The sequence below is a fragment of the Molothrus ater genome, chromosome 7 (assembly GCF_012460135.2).
Source record: "Molothrus ater isolate BHLD 08-10-18 breed brown headed cowbird chromosome 7, BPBGC_Mater_1.1, whole genome shotgun sequence".
In the NCBI taxonomy this organism is placed as follows: domain Eukaryota; kingdom Metazoa; phylum Chordata; class Aves; order Passeriformes; family Icteridae; genus Molothrus; species Molothrus ater.
The window spans coordinates 33,155,939-33,181,047 of NC_050484.2; the positions used below are offsets into that span (position 1 = coordinate 33,155,939).

The window sequence follows — 25,109 nt, forward strand, 5'->3', positions numbered from 1 at the left end:
ATTGCCTAACTGAAGAAGCTTCCAAGGGCTACAAAATACTGGCATCCTAACATTGTGGTAATTTTTATTTATGTGGTAGTGACAACTTTATTTCATGATTTGTTTTTTTCTTTAAAGTCATTATTTAAGCTCCTTGATGGGCAGGGACACCTTCCACTATCCCAGGCTGCTCCAAGCCTCATCCAGCCTGGCCCTGAACACTTCTAGGGATGGGGCAGCCACAGCTTCTCTGGCCATCACTTGAGGATATCTCAAAGTCAGAAACACATTTTGCTGATGTTACTCTGTGCTGCTTTTCCTCCTCTCCAAGGAGAGAGTACTGCTGGAAGAGTTTTGCTGAGGGACAGAGCATGGCTGTTGAGGAGTTATTTCTCTTTGAATATTCATTTTATATCTCCACTGTCTATGCAGGCTTTAGGCTCAGCTGCTTAAGGAATTAGCAACAAGAGCGGCTTAAAAAATGCTAAATGAAGTTGTTCATTGTTTCTTGTTCCCCAGTTCCAGGTATGGAATGGCAATTTGCAGCAGGGGGCCTGTTTTTGGAACAAAAACTACTGCAGTTTCAAAGCTAATACTGAGAGTGATTTTATGTAAGTGCAGTACAAGGGCCATATGTTTGCATGCACATTACAATTAAAAAAGAAAAAAATCCAAAACCACAAAACACAAATACATAGGAGTAGGAAGGTCATATGTCAAAACAATTATTAGTTTTTAGGACTGATTGCAACCATAAACTCCTATAGTCAAGTATCTAAAGTATCAAGTATCTAAAATGTTTATGCTACATTTGGGTTGAAATGACAGAAAATTATTTCTTTTTTCTCCTAAAAAAAAGGGATTTCAGTTTCAGAGAAAGTCACAGCTTGTGGGATCACCATATCCACTTTGAATGATTGTAACTGCATGAAAATGTTTCCTATTTTTAAGGTAGTTTGGGCCTTAAATGATACAAGAAATGAACTTTAGCTACTCTATGTGTCTTTTTTCTGGAATTTAAAACAGGGAGCTACATTCAAATACATCAGATTTATGTGTATTTAATAACATGCACAGTGTTAGTAGAATTCTATGTAAATTCAGTCACTTAAATTTATTTCAGCCATGCCAGTGCCTTGACACGGAGCACTCATTTAGGTTATTATCCCTTATGTGAACTAATCACAGGAGAAACTCTGCATTGGGTAATTGGAGACGATAAGTGTGGGGAAAATGAGGTCTTTGCAAGCTGGTAATACTGCAAGCAAATGTCTTCTCCCTGCCATAAAACCCTACTAATAATATTTTAAGCTTGGGAGCAGGAGTAAAATACCTACACACATTCATGTGTCATCCTCTGCATATGAACTACCTTCAATCGCAGCAAAGACAGACTGAAAGAGATGTCTGGGAGGCAACCAATCTTTGCAATGATGCCATATTAATGTATTCCACCTGGCATACAAAGTGAAGGTAATTAATAAAGTAAAACATCTTGCACATGTGTGAATAAAGCAAAAAAAATAACAGATATGGCTTTATAAACACATTATTAACTGTAGACTGGTATAATATCACAAAACTTATTGGGCAGCAAAAAGTACTCTAAAAGATTGTAAGACTTTATTTTTCCCCCATAAGATTTATGTTTTAAATCAGCAAAAGCTTAATTTTATTTTGTATTTTACAATGTCTCTGAGTCTCTATATTGTGGCAGTTTCCCCGACAATCCAAATCTGATAATAAGCACTGTTTAAAATGTACCCCTAAATTCCAGAATTTACATTTAAATTAATTCTCTTTAAAAAAAAAAGGATGTTTGCAGAAGCATTCAACTAGAAACAATTTGTTTGGTTTTGGGTAAGCCTCAAGTAAATATTTTTCCTTAATCTGTGTGTCTGTCTGTGCATGATTTATGTGCTATACTATTTTCAAATACCCAATTGTGTTTGCAGATACTTATTTGTGGATTCATGCAGTTTGTTTAATACTAAGGGGGAGAGAATCACAATTACTGCTGGTTTTCCATTCAAAGGTTTCAATTTATTTCATAGTCTCCCAACTGGAAATATATTCAGTTTACTTCAGTACAAATCCTATTTAAGATACACACCATCCCTTTCCTTGTCTGACAGACCTTTCTCTAAAACTAAATACTTGTTTATATTGTAGATAATTCTAAACCAGTCCTTTATAACAGCTAATTTCCCATCCTTTTTTTTCTTAAATCAAGCCTTCTTCGGGAAATTCACTGAAGGTATATGAGAGATGATAGCTTTCACATTTAATGTTCTCTGACAAGCACTATGACAGTCTAACAAGGCTATGACAGTCCTTGCCTTTAGAAAGTTACAGTCAAAGAAAAGCAGGAGCAGAAAAAAGAATAATAATGATTAAAAAACATTATTCAGATCTCAGTAAAAATAATTTGTTCTAACTTAAGGAAGGTTGCTTGTGAATCATCATTTTTGAAAAGACATGGGGAAGACAAACTTGTTTTTAAGTGAATAACCAAATGAAAAAATTTAAGATTATGTTAAAATGTCTTGGGTTACTGAAAAGAGATAATGAAAGAAACCAAAAGCATGGCAAGAAAAGAAATATAAATGAAGTAAGAGCAAAATGTCTATTGGTTGATAATCTACTTTTCTTACTCCTCTGTTAAAGAAGTGAAAAATTAGAGGACATCGTAGAAAGTGAGTAGAGCCTTTCTAAGGGCGTAGAAACCTTGAGGAAATGATCTCAATGAGGAGACTGATGGCTCAGTGGGATGAATAAACAGGCTGAAAATCAGATACAAAAGACAGAACCTAAGTCCTGAGAACTAAACAAGAGTAAGATTCAGAAATCCTTTACAATTCCAACACCAGGATGGGGCAGTAACCATACTCAGGGTGATCTTTGAGCCAGCTGAAGGAACACAGCATTGTGAAACTCCAAGCTATCCTCAAACTGCTGCTTGCTGGGGTTAGGAATCGAAAACAAAGGTAAAGGAGTAGTTTAAAACACTTTTTTGTCTGCAAAGATTAGGGACACAAGAAGGTTCTTTAACCAACTGTGTCAATTCATTACCAGCATAACAAAACACATGACAGGTTGTAGTAGAAGATTTTAACACAATTATCTCATGGCTACTGACAAAGTCATCTGTCTTGTACCGCTCCACTCTACGGCTTATTCATGAAAATAACCATAAATCATTGCTAAAAAAGCTCTTTCTTCAGCCATGTAGAAGGGAAGAAATCTGCTCAAAGATCACCTGAATGCACCAGATGACATTGCCTCAGCAGCACGAACAATCTGGGGCTAAATTTAACAACGTCGTAAAAACAAAAAAAAATCACCCACGCGGGGTTTAAACTTCCACTGAGTGGAGCTTTTCCTACCAACCCACATGGAATAATTTGAGGGGATTACTTACAGTACTGGCACCTGTCTCCTGTGTACTCGGGCAGGCAGGCACAGAAGGGCTGGTTGCCAGCAGTGACACTGCAGGTGCCCCCGTTCTGGCAGAAGCGCTCGCACACGCTCTGGTCGCAGCGCGGCCCCGTAAAGCCCAGAGCGCAGCTGCACGTCGGCCGGCCTGTCCAGAACAGAGAAAGCTGGTTTATGGTGAAAATAAACACAAATTGAAACAATGATCAGCACTTTCTCAACACAGGTTTATCGTAAGAGTAGGAGGTTTCAGGGTTCCAGCCCAACCGTGTTTCTCTGGACGCTGAGAATGTGCCTTTGTAAACATTGCTTGAATGCAGGACTTCTGAAAAACTAAATAATGTCTGGGAGTTATGGGTGCTCAAAAACTGAATCTGTGCATTTTTATGCTTGTGCATGTGCAGTCATTGACTCTTTTATGAAAAAAAATGTCATTATTTAAATATACAATTGTCACCACGATATTTTCTGAAAAATCCCTTCACCGGGATTTTTCTCCTGAGAAGCTGAGAAGCCTCAGAAAAGAAATGTAAACCATAATTATCTGATTGCTTGGAATGTGGTTTGGAGGTTGCTTACCAACAGGTGCATCTTTGATTGGTTCCATGTGAATTGTTTTTAATTAATGACCAATCACAGCCAGCTGTGTCGGACTCTCTGTCATGGGTTTTTATTATCATTCTTTTCTAACCTTCTGATGTCTCCTTTCTCTTTCTTTAATATAGTTTTAGTATACAATTTCTTTTAATATAATAGAATATCATAAAATAATAAATCAGCCTTCTGAGAACTTGGAGTCAGATTCTCATCTCTCACCTTATCCTGGGGACCCTCACAACACCACAACATGCAATCATTTCAAAGGCAGTCCTAATCAGGAATTCAAGATATGACTGAACTCTTCAAGTCATCCTGCCATGCTGGGTTCCTCCTGTTGCAGAGGATAACTGTGTGATCACCATTGGTGTCTCTTCAGAGTGCACTACGTTATTCTTAAATCTACAAACCTTGAGATATAATCACAAGAAAACCAAATATTTACTAGTGCACTAATAGCTACACTTTGCAGAACAATTTTTAATAAACCACAAGTATCTGTGCCTATTTTGTGTTGTTAGTCTCCAGATAATGGAGACTGTTACATAAAAATTGCTGTCTGGCATCAGACCAAAGATGCCTGTAACATCAATATTCAATGACTGAAAAGCAGTAAACACTTGGGGATGAACATTTGCACACAGTGAAATGTCCTAGTCTACAGCTTCTTTTCAAAGGATTTTAAAATAGTCTTTAAAACCCAATGCATTTTCCTCCTATGACTCTTCTCTATTTAGTTTTCCCATTTTTTTTCCTTATCTAAATCTCATGTCTAAAGGATTTATAGCTTTTTTACAATTCCACTGTTTTATTAAACCTTTCCACTTTCCCGTCTTATTTTCTTAAGGCTTATCTTCTTTAAAACAAACTTCTAGATCCCATTAATGTTGTTCCATCTCCTGACTTTGCTTTTTTATCTAATTTATAATATTCAGGTAAATTACCTGATATGTCCAACCAGCCATCTCCCTTCTCACTTCCTAATAAACTATTCTCATTCTTGATTATCTCTTGCAAGACATTATTTTTCCCTCACCCTCCTCTTCAATTTCATTCAGCTTTAAGGATTTTTCCTCAATTTATGGAGAACAAAGTTTAACACTTTTATTTTTCCTGGCTTCTCAGGAAGGAAGGAGATGAAAATTAATTAAAATCAATTAAGAGATGAAAATGAGGACTCTTCTGAAATAAAAGGCCAGACAGGACAGGTTGGAATAAGATGAGCATTAAGGTTCCTTCCAACCCCAAACATTTCATGATTTGGTGTTTATCAGGTTAAGTATGTAATGTACTGCATGTGTGATGCAGAATCACTGGACTGGAATTACAGGCAGAAACAGGAATAATAACCTCTCAGATTTTACCACTGACAATCAAATGCATCCATTTTCCTACTTGCCTCCTGATGTTCACCACAGCTGCATCTGAAACTCTGAGATGTGCAACCCTGCTTACCTTGCTGGTCTTTCTTCTCCACTTAGCTGGCTGTGTTATTGAGTAATTAAGACTAAACTGAGTATTCCACAAACCCCACAATTTGTTTTTCTTCTGGTCTGCCTTTCTTTTAATCCTGTGTAATCATTCAATATCAAATTCTTTGGGGAGTTTTTCAATGCAAGTGAAGCACCCAAATTTTGTCACCTCTCTCTGACTCATGCAGAATAATTTATTCCATCTTTTTCCTTCACTTCTTACCCTTCTAACACGACACACTTCATGTAATTCTTGTCTGTATTTTCTATTTTAAGCTATGCTAATTTAAAGTGTTTTGCAAATCATCCTAAGGGCCATGAGATCAGTTAGTCTCTTTCTCTAATGAGTACAGCAGGAACAAAACCATTGACCTAAAAATAGCTCCAACTCCTTTAATATGCATCAGCCTGGTTATTCATATCTGTCCCCTGTGATCTAAACATTAAATCAAAGATGTTGAACTCAGATGTTAGCACACATTCCACTTGTTTTTCCCCATGTATACAGATGTATTTCAATTTCTGCCCCCAAGACAGGGGGTTTCACATCATCCTTCATCTCTGAAGCAGTGTTTCAGTAAAAAAAGATAAAATAGTGGTAGAACAGTAGAACATAGATCTGGAGGTCTGAAGTCAGTTTTCATTATAAATACTCCTCTATCTGTTAAAAGGATGAGACAATGATATTTTTCTAGTTTATAGAAAAGATTATTCTGTTCTTTACTAAATTAGACTTATAAATATGCCAAACTGTTGACAGCTAAGTGAAAATTTAATACAGTATAGCCTAAACCCCATTTTTGTCAGTCAATTTAACATGACTTTCAGTAATGTTAACAGTCCATTGCCTATTTATACACAGACTGTTGACATCAGAAATAATACTAATAATGACATTTTCATTTGCCTTATTCTCATAAATTATTTCTGATACAAAAAAAAAATTGGTTCCAAGAACAGTTTAACAAAACTGCAGCATTAAACAATGCCAAACAATGCCACGAGGTTTTGTATCATGGAATCAGAACAGAGATTTATGTTTGCAAAGGAAACAGTCATGTAACTAGGATGCCACATAACCCAGCTAGCAGAAATTGCAGGAGGAGCTCATGCACAGAGAGCTCCAGCACCTTCTCTGGCCATGAAATCTCAGAATTTGAACTCTACACACACAGAACTAAAACTCCCTCTGAATTCTTGACCATCACCACCACAGAAAGATTCACAACACATTAGCATGTAGAAAAATATTCACATGGAAAGTTGTTTATAGAATGTTAAACAGCTTCAAATGCAGAACAGAATTCAGTAGAATAAAGGAGAATATATTCTGGTGACTCTCAAGACATAAGTTATTTTCAGCAGTAGGATATGAAAAAATAGATGAAATTTTTGACATAGAAATGAAATGCAGCTTTTCCCCTTCTTACAAAAAATAAATCATTCAAAAAGAAAAAAAAATAAAAGATACCAGGGATTAAAATCTTTCAATGTTCAATTAGGTTTGGATACAGAGGCTGTAGTTACTCCTGGTTTGTCAATTTAATTTGCTACATAATAACTTTATACAATTTAATTTGCTACATAATAACTTTATAATAATTATATATAATAGTTAATAACTTTTTAGTTATTAAATAGTTTAATTTTTTTTTGTATATAATAACTTTTCAAATAAACTTCAAAAATTGCTCAGAAATATCTTGGTTTACTTTCTCTGTAACATGTAGGTGACTTCTTTTGGGAATTCAATCATATATCTTAAGCTTATATTTACATATATTTTGCAAGGATTAGAATTCTAAGATCAATTTTCATTCATTATATTGCCTAAGCAACAGAGAAATACCCTGCATTTTCAATAACCAAATAAAGTTTAAAAAAAAATAAAAATAATTAAAACCTAAGTCAATAGCATTATTTTTGTCAGCTTTCTTCATGTTTTGAAAAATGACATAATCCAGATGAATGCCTTCACCAAAACCTACATTATTTATTTCTTCCAGTCACTGGTAAATTCACTACCAGAAATGTGTGTTTTGAAGTTGTTATGTGTGAACATGCACAATTAATTTCAATATTTAACTTGCTGTCACTATTAAAGAAAAGGAGGTGGCTCTATATGAGCTTTCTGCAAGCAATATCTTGTCCTTTGGAGTTGTTATCAGCAGTCTGTGGGAACCACAATAATTCATTTCTGTGTGGCTGATGAACCATAATTAGCTTTACTGAAACAATCAGAGTGGAGAGAAGCTGCATCATTGAAGATAATTAGTAGGTGAGCTGATTGGGATCTATCCCAACAGCTACAGAGTCTCTCTGTGTTATTGGAAAGGAGAAAATAACAATTTCTAAATATCTCTGAGGAGTCTCAGGGACTGCTCCTTCCAGTGCTGCTGGTGGTGGCTCTGCTGGGACTGAGATCAGCTCCTGGGAAACATCACCCTCATGCTGCCCGTGGTCCCTGTCCTGCTGACAGCACCTTGGGAAACTCCTGGGAATGATGTGGCATCAGCAAAACAGCTTCGCCACTGACCGTGTTTCCAGTAGGCACCAAATCACCTTGTTTTGCTCATAAAAAAGAATACAAAATAATACCTGCTCATACACAATGATTCTTTCAGACTATTTCATGCATTTTCATTGAAAGGAAAAACTTTTTTTCCACTCATTTTGATACAAACTTCACAATTCTGTATGATTAGACATACCTTAGACAATCAGCAAACTACTCCTGCAATATTTTCACTTTAAACTACATGGAGAAACAAAGTGTGTTTTTATGGCAACAGTGACTTTATTTGCCCAAATTCCCATTAATTTGGCTTACTGGAAAGTGTTCATTATTACACTCAAACTTTTAATTACATGTCTCAGATGTGTACTTTTAATTAACTGATGACATTTTCTTTGTTCAATTATTGTAGTTCAATACAACTGTCGTAAACTTATAAATTTTAATTAAAGCTGCTCCAATCACTGGCTATATAACATTCACATAGGAATTTGCCAAAAGGCTTAGCAGTAAGTAAGCCAACAGTGAATAATCCCTGAATTGCCAGTGGGATTTGTTTAACAAATTAACATTTGTGTGCAGATAATGAGGTTCTACAACTTAACACATCCAGCAAAGATTTAGCACAATCATGTTTTAAAAAAATTAGTAATACTCTGCAATTTACTTAATTAGTTATCACATTACTATTCTATATGAGGTGGGGAAAGAGAAGAGGATTTACACATTCACTAGAACACACACATTCACCAGAAGAGTATTTTGTGTGCTGCACCATTTTATATGGATCAGAATATGAAGCAAGGTTAATTCCCAGGAGATCTCCTCATTTTTTGAGCAAGAAATGATCAGTAAGGAAATTCCCTGATTCCTGGGGAAGCTTCCAGCTGTGGGGACCCTTTGGAAGCATCATCTCATGAGGCTAAAATTGCTGGCAGCCCCTAAGCTCTCCAGGGGCCACGTGTACAAAATGACACTTGTGAGATTGACTGCATCAAAACTGTTAGAATAACATGCCAGAACTGACAAGGGCAACTCAAGCCTCCGAGAGAGGGTCAAGAAAGCTGAAATGATCACAGGTCATTTGTATTTTGAAGTGATCGCAGGTCATTTGTATTTTGCAGATGGGTTTAGATTGGCACTGGTACACGTATGGCTCCTGCAACTTCCAGAGGAAAATTTGTCATCATTTTGAACAAAAATACACTTTAAAAAAAGGCAAAGTTGGGGAAACATGTAGAATTTGATTGCATGAGTTTAGCAGGCCAGTTTGATGAGTCAGATGTATAATGGATCAGAAGGATGAGTGCTGCTTGTTGAGGAGGTGTTTATGAGCACAGACAGCAACAGCACAGCAGATCAAAGTCAAATGATACTGAGCTGACTTAATTTTAAAATAGTAATCTTATACTGCACAGAGATTGAGGGAGTTCTTTACCAAAATCAGTTTGCAATATACCTGTTGGAACACAGGGAATTTAAAGGATGTGCCACTTGTAGGCCTGGTTTAGTGGGGCACCTGGCAGAGCTGGATTAAGGGCTGGGCTCAACCTCAGAGGTCTTCTCCAGTCTTAATGATTCTATGATTCTATTGCTGTCAGACAGATCAACCTGGTAGGACAAACTACAAATCTAGATAAAATACAATGCTGAAGTTCTAAAACCATTAATGAGAATCAGCAATTCCTGGTAATAAAGCAAATTTTCATTCCTACGTGTAGAAATGTGGAAGACTAAAGCAACACAGACTAGCAACGCTCACACGAGCCTGGCACAGCAGCTCAGCTCTGCCTGGAAGGCTGAGACAAGGAGAAGGCTGCTCTGGATTTCCCACCCTCAGTCCAGCTGCAGAGGGCTTGTACATCCCCTGCAGCTAAAAGTGCCTTGCCCAATTCGAGGGCTGTGTATCCAACTGGAAAGATGAAATGGTTGCTGCAAAAACACTTGAGGAATTAAGCTTTCTTGGTTTAATTACATTTTTCAATGCTTTTGGGGGGGTCCAGTGTAACTTCTGTCTGTAAAACATGTAGCAGCCTTAGTACATCATGGGCCAGATTAAACTGTGATAAGGGGCATCTCACTGGCATGCTAGTTTGTTTCAGTACCACACGATTTATGGACTGATAGAGATAAGAAATACAGCCTGATAAGAAATAGAGATTTCCTCTTAATAGAATATTTACCAGGTCCAGGGGCTAGGTATGCAAGGAAGATGAGATGCACATCGACCTGAACATTTTATCTGGAATATTGGATGGAGTCACTGTGATTTAGAAAGATACAAGGTCTTTTTTCCACATTTCCAGCACATGAAAGTTATGGTGCGGGCTCTAAGGCACAGCCACCCTCATGAATTGGAAATGGCAGATAGGACATCTGGTTAACTTGAAATATGGCTGTTAAAAATTTGATGAAACTAAAGGGAGCCAGCACAGCAGAAGAATACTGCTATCACTGGGTGTGCACAGGTACAGCCATCAGAACCAGTTCTGTGTTCATCTCAGCTCTCAAAGGCACACTTTGGTCATGTGTGCTACAATAAACTTCAGCTGCTGTTAAAGGTTCAGATTGCCCCAAATCAGGCAGCTGAACAATGAAATGTGGACTGTGGTGGCACCCATGCTGGCTCTCCTGATGCACTTTAGTGCAGACACATCATTCCACTTGGGACCAAGCATCAGGCTGATTCCTTCATCCCCAGACTGATTCCTGCCCTCCCCAGACTGATTCCTTCATCCCCAGGCCCATGCTAAGAATTCAACAAAGTGTATTGTAGGCCCTGCTCATATCTTGCCTCTACCCACTGGTGGCAAAACCTACTGCACTAATTGTTTTAGCAGGGCTGAGAGATTTCAGAGGCTGGATTTAGCAAATGAAAATTAAAAATATCCATGCAATGGCATAGCTGTGTGAGCACAGCAAGTGTGAGCTGCCTGGGAGAGGGAAAACAAACTGCTGGAGGTGAGTGAGCCCTGTGGCTACTGCCAAAAAAAAAGGATTAAATAAAACCCTGGGGCCTCTGCAGGACTCACAACAGAGCTGAGTTCCAGGAGCCAAGTTATTAATTTTATTAAGCCTTTTAACCCCACAAAAGAATCAATTAGATGCCAGACATGTAAAAATGTGGGAATAAACATCCTCTCTTCAGATGATGAGGAAGCTCTGCACACCATTTAAACCATCACTTCCACTCACTTGCATGTCCTCACTTAGCATTTATTGATCCCACCACATTGATAAAAATCACTGCTTATCACTTGTGTCAGTAGTTCCATCAGCTGTTAGAAGCAGTTTAAAGGCTAATTCATTAACTTCCAGTACAAGTAATTCTCATTTTCTGATATTTAGTCATTATTATGAACAACATTATTAACCCTCAACGAGTCAGAACTGAAAGAATAAATGACTAGACTTGCATTCACTTGGAATTTTGCCACCACGCCTCAGTCAATGGGAGGAGGCTCCAGAGAAGCCAGCATGTGGGGCTAAATTAGCAAATTACATAGGCTTACATAGGTTAATTAGTAGGGATGCAATGGAAATCTTTACAATCTAAGCCCGCTCTGCCACAGAGACTCAGATACAGAATTCTGCATTACAGGGAGGAATCTCTGATGAACAGCCACAAACTTCTCGAGGTCAGGTGCCTGGGATTTTTTTCAGAGTGTGGTGGCCACTTTATCTCACAAGAGAAAATGGTTCACAGCATCTTAAGCAGATGAAAGCTTCTGAGAAGGAGGCACCAAACTCTTCTCCAGCTCTTTTATTTTGAATAAAATATTTAAATATTCCTTGAAGCAGAAAATAGAGTTCTACTTCTTTCTCACAGAATTGCTACATTTTAGAGTACTTCTTTTTATACTTTTCCTCCCTAGCTTAAACACTATAAAAGATACAAAAGCTTATGTGTTAGGGACAAAGACCAGTTGTCAAATTCCTGCTTTTTAACAGGATAAAACCCCTGAACCCAGAAGATGTAATTTCAAATTCCTTCAGGAAAATAAAGCATGTGAGCTCTCATCTGAGAATTAGGTGAGTAAAATTCCTATTTGGTGAACCCCAGTAAGACAAAGGTAAAGGACTGAGGTAAGGTATTTAAGTAAATACCTCTGTGTATGCACATATAAATTTAGGGGGTGAATTGATATAAATTTAAAGAAGATGTCTGGACTTGTTGAAGATGTAGTTTGACTGGACATTTTGCTTCACAATTCCACTGCTAGACCTCAGCGCGTGAGTGCGTACACTGAATATTTAGTTATATTCTCCCTTATCTGGTATACATTTTAATTGTGCTGAAACACTCAGATAAGTAAATGAAAATCCCTATTGATTACAAAGAATATATATGGAATATGCTGCTAATTTTTTTGCATGTTTTTTAAGCACAGACAAAGCACGTAAAGAGAAAAAGAAAAAAAATGAAAAGGAACAAATTCAAGCATTTAATGCAGGCCAGATAGAGCTGTTCAGAAATCCTTACCGAGGAGTGAGGCCCCACAGGTTCCTCCATTCTGGCAGTAGTTGTAGCAGTGGTTGGTTTCACACCTCTCACCAGAGTAGCTTGGCCAGCAGTGGCACCGGGCGTCCCCCTTCTCATTTATGATGCACTTCCCTCCGTTCTCACAGGTTAATTTACAGCTGTCATCTGCAGCAAGAACACACACACACAGAGCTTCAACATCCCCAGCTCCATGGAATGGCAGAACAGAGCCTTGCCTCAAACACAGCCACGGGTCTCTGTCAGTGAGGGGCAAAATATCACTTTTCAGAATGGAGAAAGTGAATGGTACCTTCTGTTTGCAGAGTGACAGAAAAACCCCCACAATCTGGGGACCATAAACCCTGGAAAGGTTGGTGAGAGTTCTCTCATGGCACAAGGAGGTTGGCCTCCCTAGGATCTAAGTGAGTAATGATAGTATGAATTCTTGCTTGAAACTGTAATTCCAAGTTCAAGAATTGGAAAATTCAATGTTGGTTTCATCGGGAGACCTCGGAAAACATCTCAGTCATTTTCTGGAAACCTCAGGCCTTTTTTCTTAGCCTTTTTTGATTTCTCTCCCACACTCTCTGCTAACTAACAGCCTTCTTAACTAAGCCCTGTCCGAAATATTTAAAAGGAAACTATTTAGCTTTTAAATCCTCTTCCAAAATTGGTATTTGCATACAAACTTGTTGCTCCTAATTAATATTTTCTGCTTATTTATTTTTTTCTGCTCAGACTGTAAAATCTCTGAGAAGGGAAGCAGCCTGCTGTTCTGCAATCACATTTCTTATGGCTGCAGTGCCACCCTCTTAGTAATGAGACAAAAGGGGAGAGGCACAAACTCTGATCAGGCCAGATTCAGTCCTCATGTAAAGCTCTTGCATAATTAGAGTTGTCTCTCTTAGAAACACTTCGAACAGTAAACCTCTATTAATTTCAATGAACAAGGTACAAGATCACTCAATGATAACAACAGCAAATTAATTGTAGATGAGCACACATACAATGCTCAAACATACAAACAACTGTAATCCTAAAGAAGCAGAAAAGCACCTTTCCAGCCCAAATCATGCTGTCAGCAATTAGACTTCATTTGTCACACAGCAAAACAATCCTGTGAAGCCAGACTGCTTCCTAACTAATCCAGGAATTTAGCCAAAATGGCTTTAAACAAGAGAGATGCCACAAGTACCAAGAACTTTTCAATAATGCATCCACCAGCTGCAGGATTGTTGCTGAATTCATCTGCTTTAGTCAAACAATTCATTAAAAACAGTCAAAGTCCCTTTTTGTCCCTTTCTGGTTGAGGTCTAACATTGACTGGCTTGGCACAGGCACAGCAACCCTTTTGAGTTTTAAAGAAACATTTTGTCTTCCAAGTGCAGAGTTTAGGAATGTTGACACAAAACCTGGGATGGAACCTATTTAAACAAAACTTCTGGAAACTGTCATCTTTCAGATAATTGCACCTTTCTAAAATTAAGCTGCAACTAGGCAGCAAATCTTAAATTTCCTGTGATGGACTGGCTGGTGCCTCATTATTTCATGAGTGGTACAATAAAAATATGAAATCCTGTTTTCACTTGATTTTTTGGTATCCACCCTGTATATATACAATTGCTGTAAGAAAGCTGCTTAGTATTTGGGAGTATGAGGATGCTTCAGTGTTTTATTAATTTGGGTGGTCCATTAAATCCTTTGATGTTCCATGAACCGTTCTTCAGTTACTCATTACAGAAGTTGTTTGAATGGATAATGTAGCATATCTTATTGGAGAGAAGGTTTATTTTTGTTTTGCTTATCTTATCTGTTTTACTTATCATTAGTCATGAGTTTATGGAGCAGAACTTGGCAAAAATAGAATAAATAACAGTGATGTACAGACAACTGCTCATTTTTATGAACCTTTCTGATAGTGCATTAAAAACATGTTTTATTTCTGTTTTAGAGTAATTCCACAGAATTAAGATATAAAATTTGGGGGGAAAAAATGGAAATTACCACTGAATTTGTTCTCTATGAAACATTTTAAATTCAAGAGTCTCAGTACAACTCTAATAAGGAACAGAGAAATGGTAATAGAGGAATTTTGGACTTTCAATAAGCTGAGAAAGAGGATTAAAAGATGCAATGGAAAAGGCAGTTTTAAAATAGTGTATTAGACTTGAACAATATATGGGGTTTAATGCTGCTGCTTTGTTGTCTGGAGGTAAATACAAGAAACGAATTACAGTGATTCACATCAGCTGAGTACAAAAAGGGACTGACATGCCTGCCTTTGTGTGGGAAACATGAGAAGAATGGTTCCACAGGAGAAGACAGGAAGAAAAGGAATACAGGAGTAAATTACAAAGAATTACTAGAAAAAGCTGAATACAGTTAATTGGAATTACTGTATAAATACTCAGAAAGAAGCAGTGGGAGCAGTTCTAGCAAGTACCCACCCTTGGAACAAACTTGTTAAAAAGACAAAATCAGAAAAGTTTCTAACTCCAGTCTTCAATATTGCTCTGAGCTTCCTAAACTCAGACTTAAAGACCTCTCAGCTGCTCCCTTCACTTCTGAAATGACAGAGGTATATCATTTCACTTCTTATACTACCTCTAGTCCAGCTACTGAATCTCTCTAACATGAAAGAAAGAAAGGATTGCAGATCATGTAATTTTACAGATTCTCCTCTAATCTGGATATTTAGTCTTCTGCTGTCTTGTTTTGCATATTTCAATCTTAACATCTTTAATACATAATCAAAGAATTTTGATTTGCCATTTCTCTTATGATTTTCTTCTTCCCACTAGAAGAAAAGTGTTTGACATAAACATTAATAGACTTTATCTTATCAGCTTCATCGTTGACTCTTCCCTTTTACTGGAAGCCAAGGGAAAATCTTACAAAGAAGAAACACTGATAAAACAGCAAATCAAAGCTTTGCTGGTATTTTATTTTCTTTCCCTTGTTCAATTTTTTGATATTCCATTCCTCTCCCCCCACTTACACAAGACACGCCTTTTATTGGCATTTCTATAACAACCCTATTCTTTCTTGAGAGAAATGCATCTTTTTGATATTTTCTCCTTTTTGAAGTATCCCCTAGTTTCTGGACTAGACAAGTTAAATGGGGATTTGATGTTATAGAGCACAGGGTTTGGGATCTACGTTCTTTGGGACAAAAACAGTTTCCCCCACAGTGGGAAATCCTCATCCCACGGGGGAGAAAGTTCTTTGCTCTTGGCTCTCCCTTGGACAAAGGTGTAGCTCATCCTTTACTGACCTGAATGCACCTAACAAAGACAGAGAGCAGAATTTTAATGTTGAAGTAAAGTTCTATAAATCTTCCTTCAGATGAGAGTTGTACTACACCTGCCAATTTGCCATATGCTGAAAAGTATCAGAACAAGTTGTTCTCCCCAAATTTTGTCTGAAGGCTGTAACACAGATGCTCCTCTTTGTTTTCTCTTCACTTTTTTTTTTCCTCTTAAAACATCTGTTTTCTTTACCATTTTAAAAGGAAGAAAATGGCTAAGAAAAGAATGCACAGTGTGAAAATGTAACTGGCACCCATTCTCTTCTTCACTGGGAAACAACCCTCCCAACAATGACCCCTTTGTAAATACAGAAGAAATGCTGTAAACCGATTTTTTTTTCCCCAAACCAGAAGCAGATTTCCTTGTGACCCTTGGTTTTCTGAAATCTAAGAAGTCTGGAAAAGCAGCAGAACCCCCAAGAAGATGGCACGGACCAAAGTGCAGTAGCTCCTCCTCCCTGAGGCAGATTTTGGGGTTGAAAAAGAAGGTACACAGGGATGAACCTCTCCAACCCCAGCCAAAGCACCTTCCCTGCCTGCAATCTCTGTGTGCAGTGGGCAAGTCCCCACAGAGACGTGCTGAGGGAAGCGACATGATAAATTAAATGTTTCATCCCTGTTCAGAAGCAACACTGGTTCTGAGTCTTTGGAATTCTTTCCTCAGGCTTTCCATTCAACCAAAAGAGCAGAAATGTTTCCCTCTTAAGAGGAAAGTGATAAGTGTGAGGCTACAGAAGAGGGAACTCTTGGAAGTGCTCCTTATCCTGCTCCTTCAGCTGTGGGACTCAATGTCTTCCTCCAGTGCAATTCTCCCCATTTTCATCCTCTGGGTTCATTTTTAGCTTCATTGTGCTACAGACAATTAGATACAAGAACCCAAATGGATGCAAATCCAGGAGCCTCTTTTAGGAAAATGAGATGGTGCTCTGCTCTTTCCTTTAGGAAAACTAAAGGGTAGCTTCTAAACTGAAAAAGTCCAGCCTGTTTCAGTCCATAAACAAACCCCAAAAGAATTCTGGTCTGTCAGTCACAATCATCCAGGGAGAAATGAGATGGGAGCTTATCTCAGAAAACACTGGAACTTGGACTCACTCTGTTATGAAAAAACATTCTCAGTGATGCAACAAACCCATATGTTGTAATGACTCCAGCTTGAATACTCCAAACCAAACCCAGAAGCTGTTTCTCCTCAGTTGCTTGAGGTGCTGGGGAAACAGCTGTCTGAGGCAATCTGGATTCAGTCCTACAAAAAGTCAGTATTTAACATTTCTCACGTAGGGCTCATGAAGGAAAAAAAAAAAAAACAATGGACCAAGGCAGGAGTAGTGGTATGCAGAATTTTAGGACTTAGCTAATTTTCTTCTGATTAAAAAAACAAAAACAAAGGAAGAAACTGAACAATCCAATGAATGAAAATCTGTGTCATTTTTTGGGATGTAGCACAAGGAACAGAGCAAGACTGAGATTATCTTGCAGTCACCAACCTTTATGGTAGACAGACGAAATTGAATTGAAATGGAGATGGCTGTCCCATTTTGGCTCTGCCAAGTCATGGACAGAGAAACTAGAAACTATCAGTAGTTTCCTTACTGCATTTAAAAAGCCTTAAAAACCACTCAAAGACATTAAAAATATTATGAATATTCAAGATCCTAGTATTTTCTATTGTAACTTGAATTATATATTATTCAAAAAGTACAGTTCAACCCTACAAGTTCTTCATAGCCCCAATTGCTAATTTCTAAGAGTAAAAGCCTTCTTACATGACCTAAAATAGCTGTGTGCAATCACAATAAAACCAGAATGCCTCAAAAACCAGAAGACTACCAAAATCAACAAGAATATTTTGACTGACTTTGAATCAGGATTTTATTGCAGAGCAACAGAAAAAATATTTTTGTCTGACCTCCCTTTGGATTGTTAGGTTAGCCTTCAACAATATACAGTCAAGTAAGGCAGGATTTTCTGTTTTGGGTTATTGCCATCCTTAACAGTCCCAAAAATGTTCTGAATAACTTTAAACAAGGTGAATGTGTGGGGTCTGGAATATTTCATATACATTTTCTAGATCTTCATCAGAAAAGGAAAACTGCAGCACCTAGTTTTTTATTCCATAGTGTATAACCTCCTAATGGAAAAGAACCTGATTTATAAATTGATTTTTTGTTTGTTTGCAGGCTATTAGTGACCTATTAATGGCAAGTGACTGTCAGCCAGCCTTTAATTATAAACCTGTATCAGTTCAAGATGCTGATCTTGGGGTCAACTCTGATCTTTCCAGAAATCTCTGCTGGTCCTTGGGAGCTGAAGTGGAGCCTCAGCAAGAGACAAACATTTCACATCCCCTAACACTTAAAAAAGAAATAGTGCAAAAAATTATTAGAGTACTACAGAAGTTTCAATTCATAATTTGAAATCTGTGATACTACAAAACTTGCAGTCTTTTATTACAAAAATAACATAGGTGAAAGAAAAAGTAAGAAAAAACCTACATTAGGCATTACTTGAAATATGATTGTATACAAAAAACTAAGGAAACACTTATTCAGCAGCCTTTTATAAAGTCATAACAGATATTGCAGCCATGGGAAGGTGCTGAAAATTATCAATATATTAAAAATGCTTCTCTAGGCATTTTCTGTCCATCCATAAAAATTTATAACTTGTCATTTAAAAACCACTTCAGATCTCTCTTTAATAAAAACACACATTCCTGAAAACATTACCACAGCACAATCCTTTGCCCACTAGTAAAAATAGAGCATCACTGAAATTGTGAGTACAAACTCATAATTTATAAGTCAGCAAGGAAAACCAAATTTCTTCTATTTGTCCATTCTTCAACACCAAAGTATTAACTATGGGAAGTTTGAAATAATTTTTAGGTGGTGCTGTAACAGCAGAAATTCTTGACATGTGTCCACCTGAGAGGGACAAAGAGCTGACACTTGGAGGGGCAGGGAGGGTGTTCAGCCTGATTTGTGTCCAGAGTTGGACAGTTTTATTCATACCATATCATGAACCACAAAAGCACAGTGTTGTTAATTCAATACTTAAAGCCTAGGCAGTATAGATCAATGAGATTTTCTCCAGAGAATTATGACATTTCAGGTAAATCAATTTAATTGCTAAATTGAGCACATTAAGCACAGAGGATCTCACCAAAATATCCATCACTTACACTTCTGAGCCTGGAATTAAACATCAGAAAAACATCCTCATACACATAATACACACAAGAAATGCTATTCTGTGATTTCTAGAACATTAAAAAAATCAAACCGGCTTAGAAATAATTCCAGCAGTGTGACCAAGCTAGGTTTGGCCTAAATTAAAGTGAAGACATTTTAAAGTACTTAATAATCTTCTATGGAAAAGATTCCCTCCCCACCCCTAAAAGACAGCAAGAACTTAGAGGCTCTTTTCTCAGGAAATCTGTGTCTCAGTATTAGTCATTAGAGAGGTTCTCAGAATATATAATTTTAGATAAAAATGCTGCAGGTTTTTTTTCCTTTCTTTGACTGTTACTTCAAAGTCATTATTGTTTGCTATGTTGCTCTCACTGCCTTTCACCGTTTCTGCAGTGTTTTTTTTCTCCTGAATGACTCACTTTTAATCTGGGATCCAAAACACCTCAGTGTTTTTCAAACTTCTTTTGGTCAGAATTTATACCCACACACTTTTAATCATCTTGTATCAGTTAAGCTGAAAGCCCATTCTTCATTTTGATGAATATTAGCAGGGGAGGTATTTTTTTTGAATCAGGCATTTTGTTTCCTCACCTTTCAGTTTCAGCTAATTAATGTGTGCATTGAACATCGCAAAACTCTGCACTCACAGCCAGCCTGGCCTTTTGCAAAAACTGACCAGCTGTTTATTTTCTGGTTTTCCTGCAGTTTTCAGCACCTACCTAGGAGGCTCTGATCAATGCATGTTCCATTCATCAATGCCTTTCCTTCTGGACAAGCACATGTTGCACCAGAAGGGTTGAGTAAACAAATGAATTCACACGTCAGGTCCAAGCAGGGGTTAGGCACTGTTTAAAAAGACAAAACATTAGAGGCATTGATTTTGATTTTTTTATTAAAAAAAAATTAGAACTATGTTCTAAAGCTAAGAAAAGATAAATAATTAGATAGAAAAATTCTGATACACTTCCACTTCCCAGGATATCAACAGCCTCGAGTCTGTGAACACATTCCCCAAACAGCAATGGAAGACCCACAGAAGGACAGAATTTATTCCATTACCAAAAAATCTATTGGTAACATGGAGTAAAAAATTTCATCTGCTTCTGGCTAGAGGGATTGTTATTCATCTCTCTTCTAATTTTTTTTATGTCTCAGTTACAGTGCAGGTACAAAAGGCATTTGTGTACAAATTTGTCCAGCATCCTTTCAAATAAGTGCAAACACATCAAAATGATATTAAAAAAATATGACTAAATCTATTTTCAGTTTGTACAATCAGGCTCTGGTTTATGTTTGTACAACTTGGTTGCTTTTCCCCCCCTGAGGTTGAATTTAAAGTATTTACAGTAATTATGCTTACTCACAGTCCGTTTGTTTGTAGCGGTGAAAAATCAAGGCACTTTTTGCTTTATCAACATCCACACTTAGATATTCTACAAGGCTCTTGCCAAATTTGTGCACTCTAAATGCACCATTTTTAGGGCCTGCTCCATATATGTAATCCTCAAAAATGTCAATTCTATGTGGATGCAGTAAACCTTGAATAAAAATGGATAGTAAATACAAATACATATTCACATTCCAATAATAAACAACTTTTCGAAATAAAAAATTCAATTCATTACTGCGATTTACACCTAAGGACATTATTTTTCAGACAGCTTGTTTGGTCCTCACAAAAAATTACTTTTAAAAAAGCAATCTTCTCAAAGGAACCCTTCCCATTTTGCAGACAACTTAAATTTCAAGATTTTTATTTTCAGTTTTCCACACAATTGAGTTTCAGAAACTGGCTGATAATTGAAAAAAAAAGAAACTGTGTAGTAACAACTCACTAATTAGAGCAGACTTGTTCTACTTGTTGTAACTTAGGTACAACACTTTAACTAGATATATGTGACAAAGAAGAAAGAGGTCATCTTGCTTCACATCAAAGACATTATTCTGACAAAACATTTCTTCAGCTCCTTCCTAACATATTTGAAATGCTAGTTTTTATACTACACTTATTTTAATTTATAATTATAGTAAATTAATACAAAAGAAATTGTTAACTCTACCAACTCCTCATTTTTAAGAGCTCTGAGGGCCTCTTAGGCCACCAGTTGGATTTCTGTGTACAACTGGCTGTAGAATTTCTCATATCCCCTAACAAGGCAATGGCCTCTAACTAAAACATCTTTGCCTGGGATGCATCTCTTCCTGAAGCCATAAAGAATCAGAATATATTCCTTGTGATACCTTGTGCCTGCTATTTTCCCCATTTACTCTAAAAATGGTTTTGTATATCCCTTGTATTTACTTAATTGCATCAATCAGCCTTTATTTCTTCCTATTGTTCTTTCATGCTATCAGTGCTTGGCACCCAGTATTTCATTTTCATTAAAAATATCAATAAATTCTAATTAATTCTTATAGGCCTGTTTCATTCAATGGGTTGAAGGTTTTAGTCTCATTGCAAAGCAATTTCTAAACTCCCCTAATTTTCCTTTGCTCCCGTGCTAGAGGAGGTTGTGGTCAAATCCCTACACCCAAAGTGACCTCTCTTCAGATTATTAACTTAATGTATATTGATACAAATTGTGGAATAAAATGCTTTTAAACCAAAATAAGATGTTTTCAATCTTGTCCTGCTCAGTTAGGATTATAGTAGATTCCTCCTAGTATATTCCAGAATATCCTGGTGAATTCTGGGTTAAAACACTCAATAGGGGAGTTCATATTGCACCCTGACAATTCTCCAGAACCAGCTGTGCACTAAGCAATCCTCCCCAAATGGCTGCTTTCAAATCTTTTTTTAATGTGCGCCTTTTATTTTCTACTCAAATTTCATAAATTTCTTACTTAACAAATTGTTAAAAAGCCATTGTGCAATTGAAAACAGTTTGCTTCACCAGAATCTCTTTTTTTTTTTTCATCAAAAAGGGACTTTCTTCATTCACATTCTGTTAGCAAAATTCGGTGATTACTCACTGACCTGAAAGCCAAGCCCATTATTCTCCCAGAACTGATTCAGCCCAACTGTTCTACAACCCCTAAAACTCCAGTTCAACGCAGGCAGCTCTAATACAAGTCCAAGTGAGATCAAGCCTAAATATTAATCACAATGCTACTCAGTAATACCTATACTTGGAGATCTGTACATATCATTGAATCTTTGTCCCCCTAAGGTAATTTTATCAGATTATCTTAAAGCTGATTATCTTAAATCTTTATCTTATCTAAAACACTTGCTTGGATAATGTTTGAAGCATTGTCTAACAAAAGCACAAACTATTACTCAATAATCACTGCTCTTTGCTTTTTGCTTACATAGTGTTCTGAATAGTGAAACTTCAGCCAAATAAAATAAAATAAAATGAGAATCACATTATGCCAAGGCTCTCCATACCTTGTTTTGTGCTCACAGACACAACAGAGTCGGACCCATCAAAAAGAACACTGCCAATAACAGATAACTCAAAATCAGCCCAGAACAAGCGCTGGCTGAACGGATCAACTACGAGACCTACAAAGGAGATAAAGTTCAAATAGGAACGTAAAACCTGAAAAGAAAATTAGTATTTTTCTATAACTCTACATTTTTATGTCATTCATATTCTCATGTACACAAAATATTGTGGCAATGAAAAGATTTGACTGGAAAACAAAGAGAATAAAATATTACAGCTCCCACTTAAACCTTCCCCTCGGGGCAACCATGGTTTTTTACTTTCTTTACCTTACTCTGCCCAAGGTCAGCACCTTTTCTAACCCATTCTCCTCAGCAGGTAGTGCTAGAAATACCAGGAGGGAATTAAATATAGAGTCAAATCCTCTAACCTGCTCTCCTAACCAAAATCTAATATGCCAATTGCACCAGTGTGATCCTGTGTTGAAACCAAGGCATTCAGAATTCATGGAGACTTTGCACCCTGTTTCCACACTTATTTAATTCTGTTCTCATTTTCATCACCAAGACTTCCCATTCAGTCTTGCAGAATTAAAAATCAGATTATTTTAATTACATCACTGCTGCAAGACTTAAACAGCAATATTGGAAGATATATGTGTATATATATATATATATATTCATCTGTATATGAAAAGAAAAAAAAAGAGAATGAAAGATCAATGGCATTATAAATACCCAGCCTCCAGGCAATAATCACATAGTTAAATCAATAGTCCATGCTTCACAGAGGAAGATTAAATGGTTAATATGCCATTTTAGGTCATGTCAAACACTTCAGCCTGAAGAAAATATTGAAACCATAAAATAATTTCATTCTGAGCTTTTGAAGTTGCAGCGCATCTTTAATAAGAATGGGGAAAGGTATTTTTCTTCCTATTTATGTAAGTAGGTAAGTCAGAAAAAATACATCAAAAGAAATTATACATAACAGCAAAAATACTCCTCTTCAGGTCATAAATTAATCAGCTGCAGATAGATGAGAGGAAGTGGAGAAAATCTGACTCACAGACCAGTGAAATATGTTTACATTTAAAACTCCATTAAAAAAACCCTCTTTTAAAGAAACACTGGCATTCAGGAATATGGCTAAAGAGAATAATTTCTGGTAAAAGGCAATCACAATGTGTCATTTCTGTGTGATGCATGGGACCTGTAAGGGGTATGCTTTAGAAGCAGTTCCCACTCTCCAGCTTTAAATTATTCTTTGCATTTTAATGAGAAGATTTAAATACAAATTAATACATACCTAGCATTCTCAATGTTCTTTCATGGTATCAGAGATAAAGGTATTTCTATTTGTTTTATACATATAACACTCCTGTGATAGTCATTTCTATGAAGTCAAGCCATTGTCCAAACTCTCCCTCCCTCTTATTTGAAATAGGAAAGCCATATGTGGTAATAAATTTAAGAACAGTGTAAATAATACTAGTAAAGTCCCATTTGGGAGGAAACTTATTAAAGGTTTGAACTCTTTCTTTGCTTTCCCTCTATATGGGCCTGTGTTAAGTATCTGACAAAAAATTTAAAAACGCCATGAACATCTATTTTTTACCATGAAGGAAAGGAAGAAAACACAGAAGGATGTTAATAAAGTATTTTCAGGCAGTAAATACAGGAAAATGCCCATTTCTTGGGTGTTTTGTCAGATTGGGTTTTTTGTTTGGTTGGTTTTTTGTTTTTTTTTTTGTTTTTAACTGAGAAACTGAAATCTTCCTGAGCTAGTGAGTACCAGGTATTTTGGAAAAATGAGTTGTTTACCTGTAGGTCTTTGCAGGTTCTTTTGAACCAGTATCCTTCTCAGAGTGCCATCCATAGATGATTCCTCTATGTGAGACCGGTCCCCAATAACTGTCCAGTACATCATCCTGAAATATTAAACACAAAAAATTAGGCTGAATGCCTGCACAGAGCCTCCAAATACTTCACTGATGCTCAATTTTTTTGTGAGCCTTTCAACATTCCCGGCAGAATGGAGATCTGGGTTTACATTTAGGTAAGTTGAGCAGGAAATTAAAGAAACAACTTGGAAAAGTTTAGATAATTGCAGACATAATTTCCTTTCCCTTGCTGCGTTTTGCAATTTTATTGGAATTACCAAACCAGAGTGGTGTTGAAGGATACATACCCCTTTTTAGGATTGACAGCAATTGCATATGGCTCTCCTGCAATGCTGGTGAGGAGCCTGGTGCAGTTGGGTCCCTTCAGCTGTCCCACATTGATGGAGTACCTGAGGCTGGTCCAGTGAGTTGTGTAGTAGCTGAACCAATGCATTCGGGAATGATCAGTCCAGTAAATATTCCCAGCCACCCAGTCCACAGCAATGCCCCTGGGCCTCTTGAACTCTGGACACTAAAAAGAACAGATGGTGCAGTCAGATTTGTGGAAATGGCCCTTCACAGCAGCTGCACAGCCACGAAGTTGTGTCGTTTTTTCAGAAACACTGTATTGGAAAGACTCTAACTGCACCTGCAGGAGTTCAGCTCTGAGGGAGCTGCTGCCACCTCTATTCCATGCAGAAGAACAAGTCAATGCTTCAAATCTGTTTTCTCAAGTTTAAGGCTTCCCACTTTAGGGAAAAGTCACTTCGACATCAACTACTTGAACTATTGATACTGAAGCAAACAAGTGTTTTGGACTGTAATTTGAAACCAAAGGAAAAGGAAGTTTTAAGAT

The 25,109-nt window shown here is 37.1% G+C and overlaps 1 protein-coding gene across 1 annotated transcript in view; it reads right to left on the reverse strand.

The window, feature by feature from the left end:
• Nucleotides 1-25,109, reverse strand: part of LRP1B (LDL receptor related protein 1B) — a 632,190-nt gene that overhangs the window by 23,542 nt on the left and 583,539 nt on the right. Inside the window, exons 78-84 of the mRNA XM_036387231.1 lie at nucleotides 24,562-24,785; nucleotides 24,195-24,301; nucleotides 22,371-22,487; nucleotides 20,344-20,517; nucleotides 19,699-19,824; nucleotides 12,482-12,646; nucleotides 3,401-3,562 (exon numbers count right to left, since the gene is read on the reverse strand). Coding sequence (XP_036243124.1) covers nucleotides 3,401-3,562; nucleotides 12,482-12,646; nucleotides 19,699-19,824; nucleotides 20,344-20,517; nucleotides 22,371-22,487; nucleotides 24,195-24,301; nucleotides 24,562-24,785 — 1,075 coding nt within the window. The remainder of the gene's footprint in view (nucleotides 1-3,400; nucleotides 3,563-12,481; nucleotides 12,647-19,698; nucleotides 19,825-20,343; nucleotides 20,518-22,370; nucleotides 22,488-24,194; nucleotides 24,302-24,561; nucleotides 24,786-25,109) is intronic.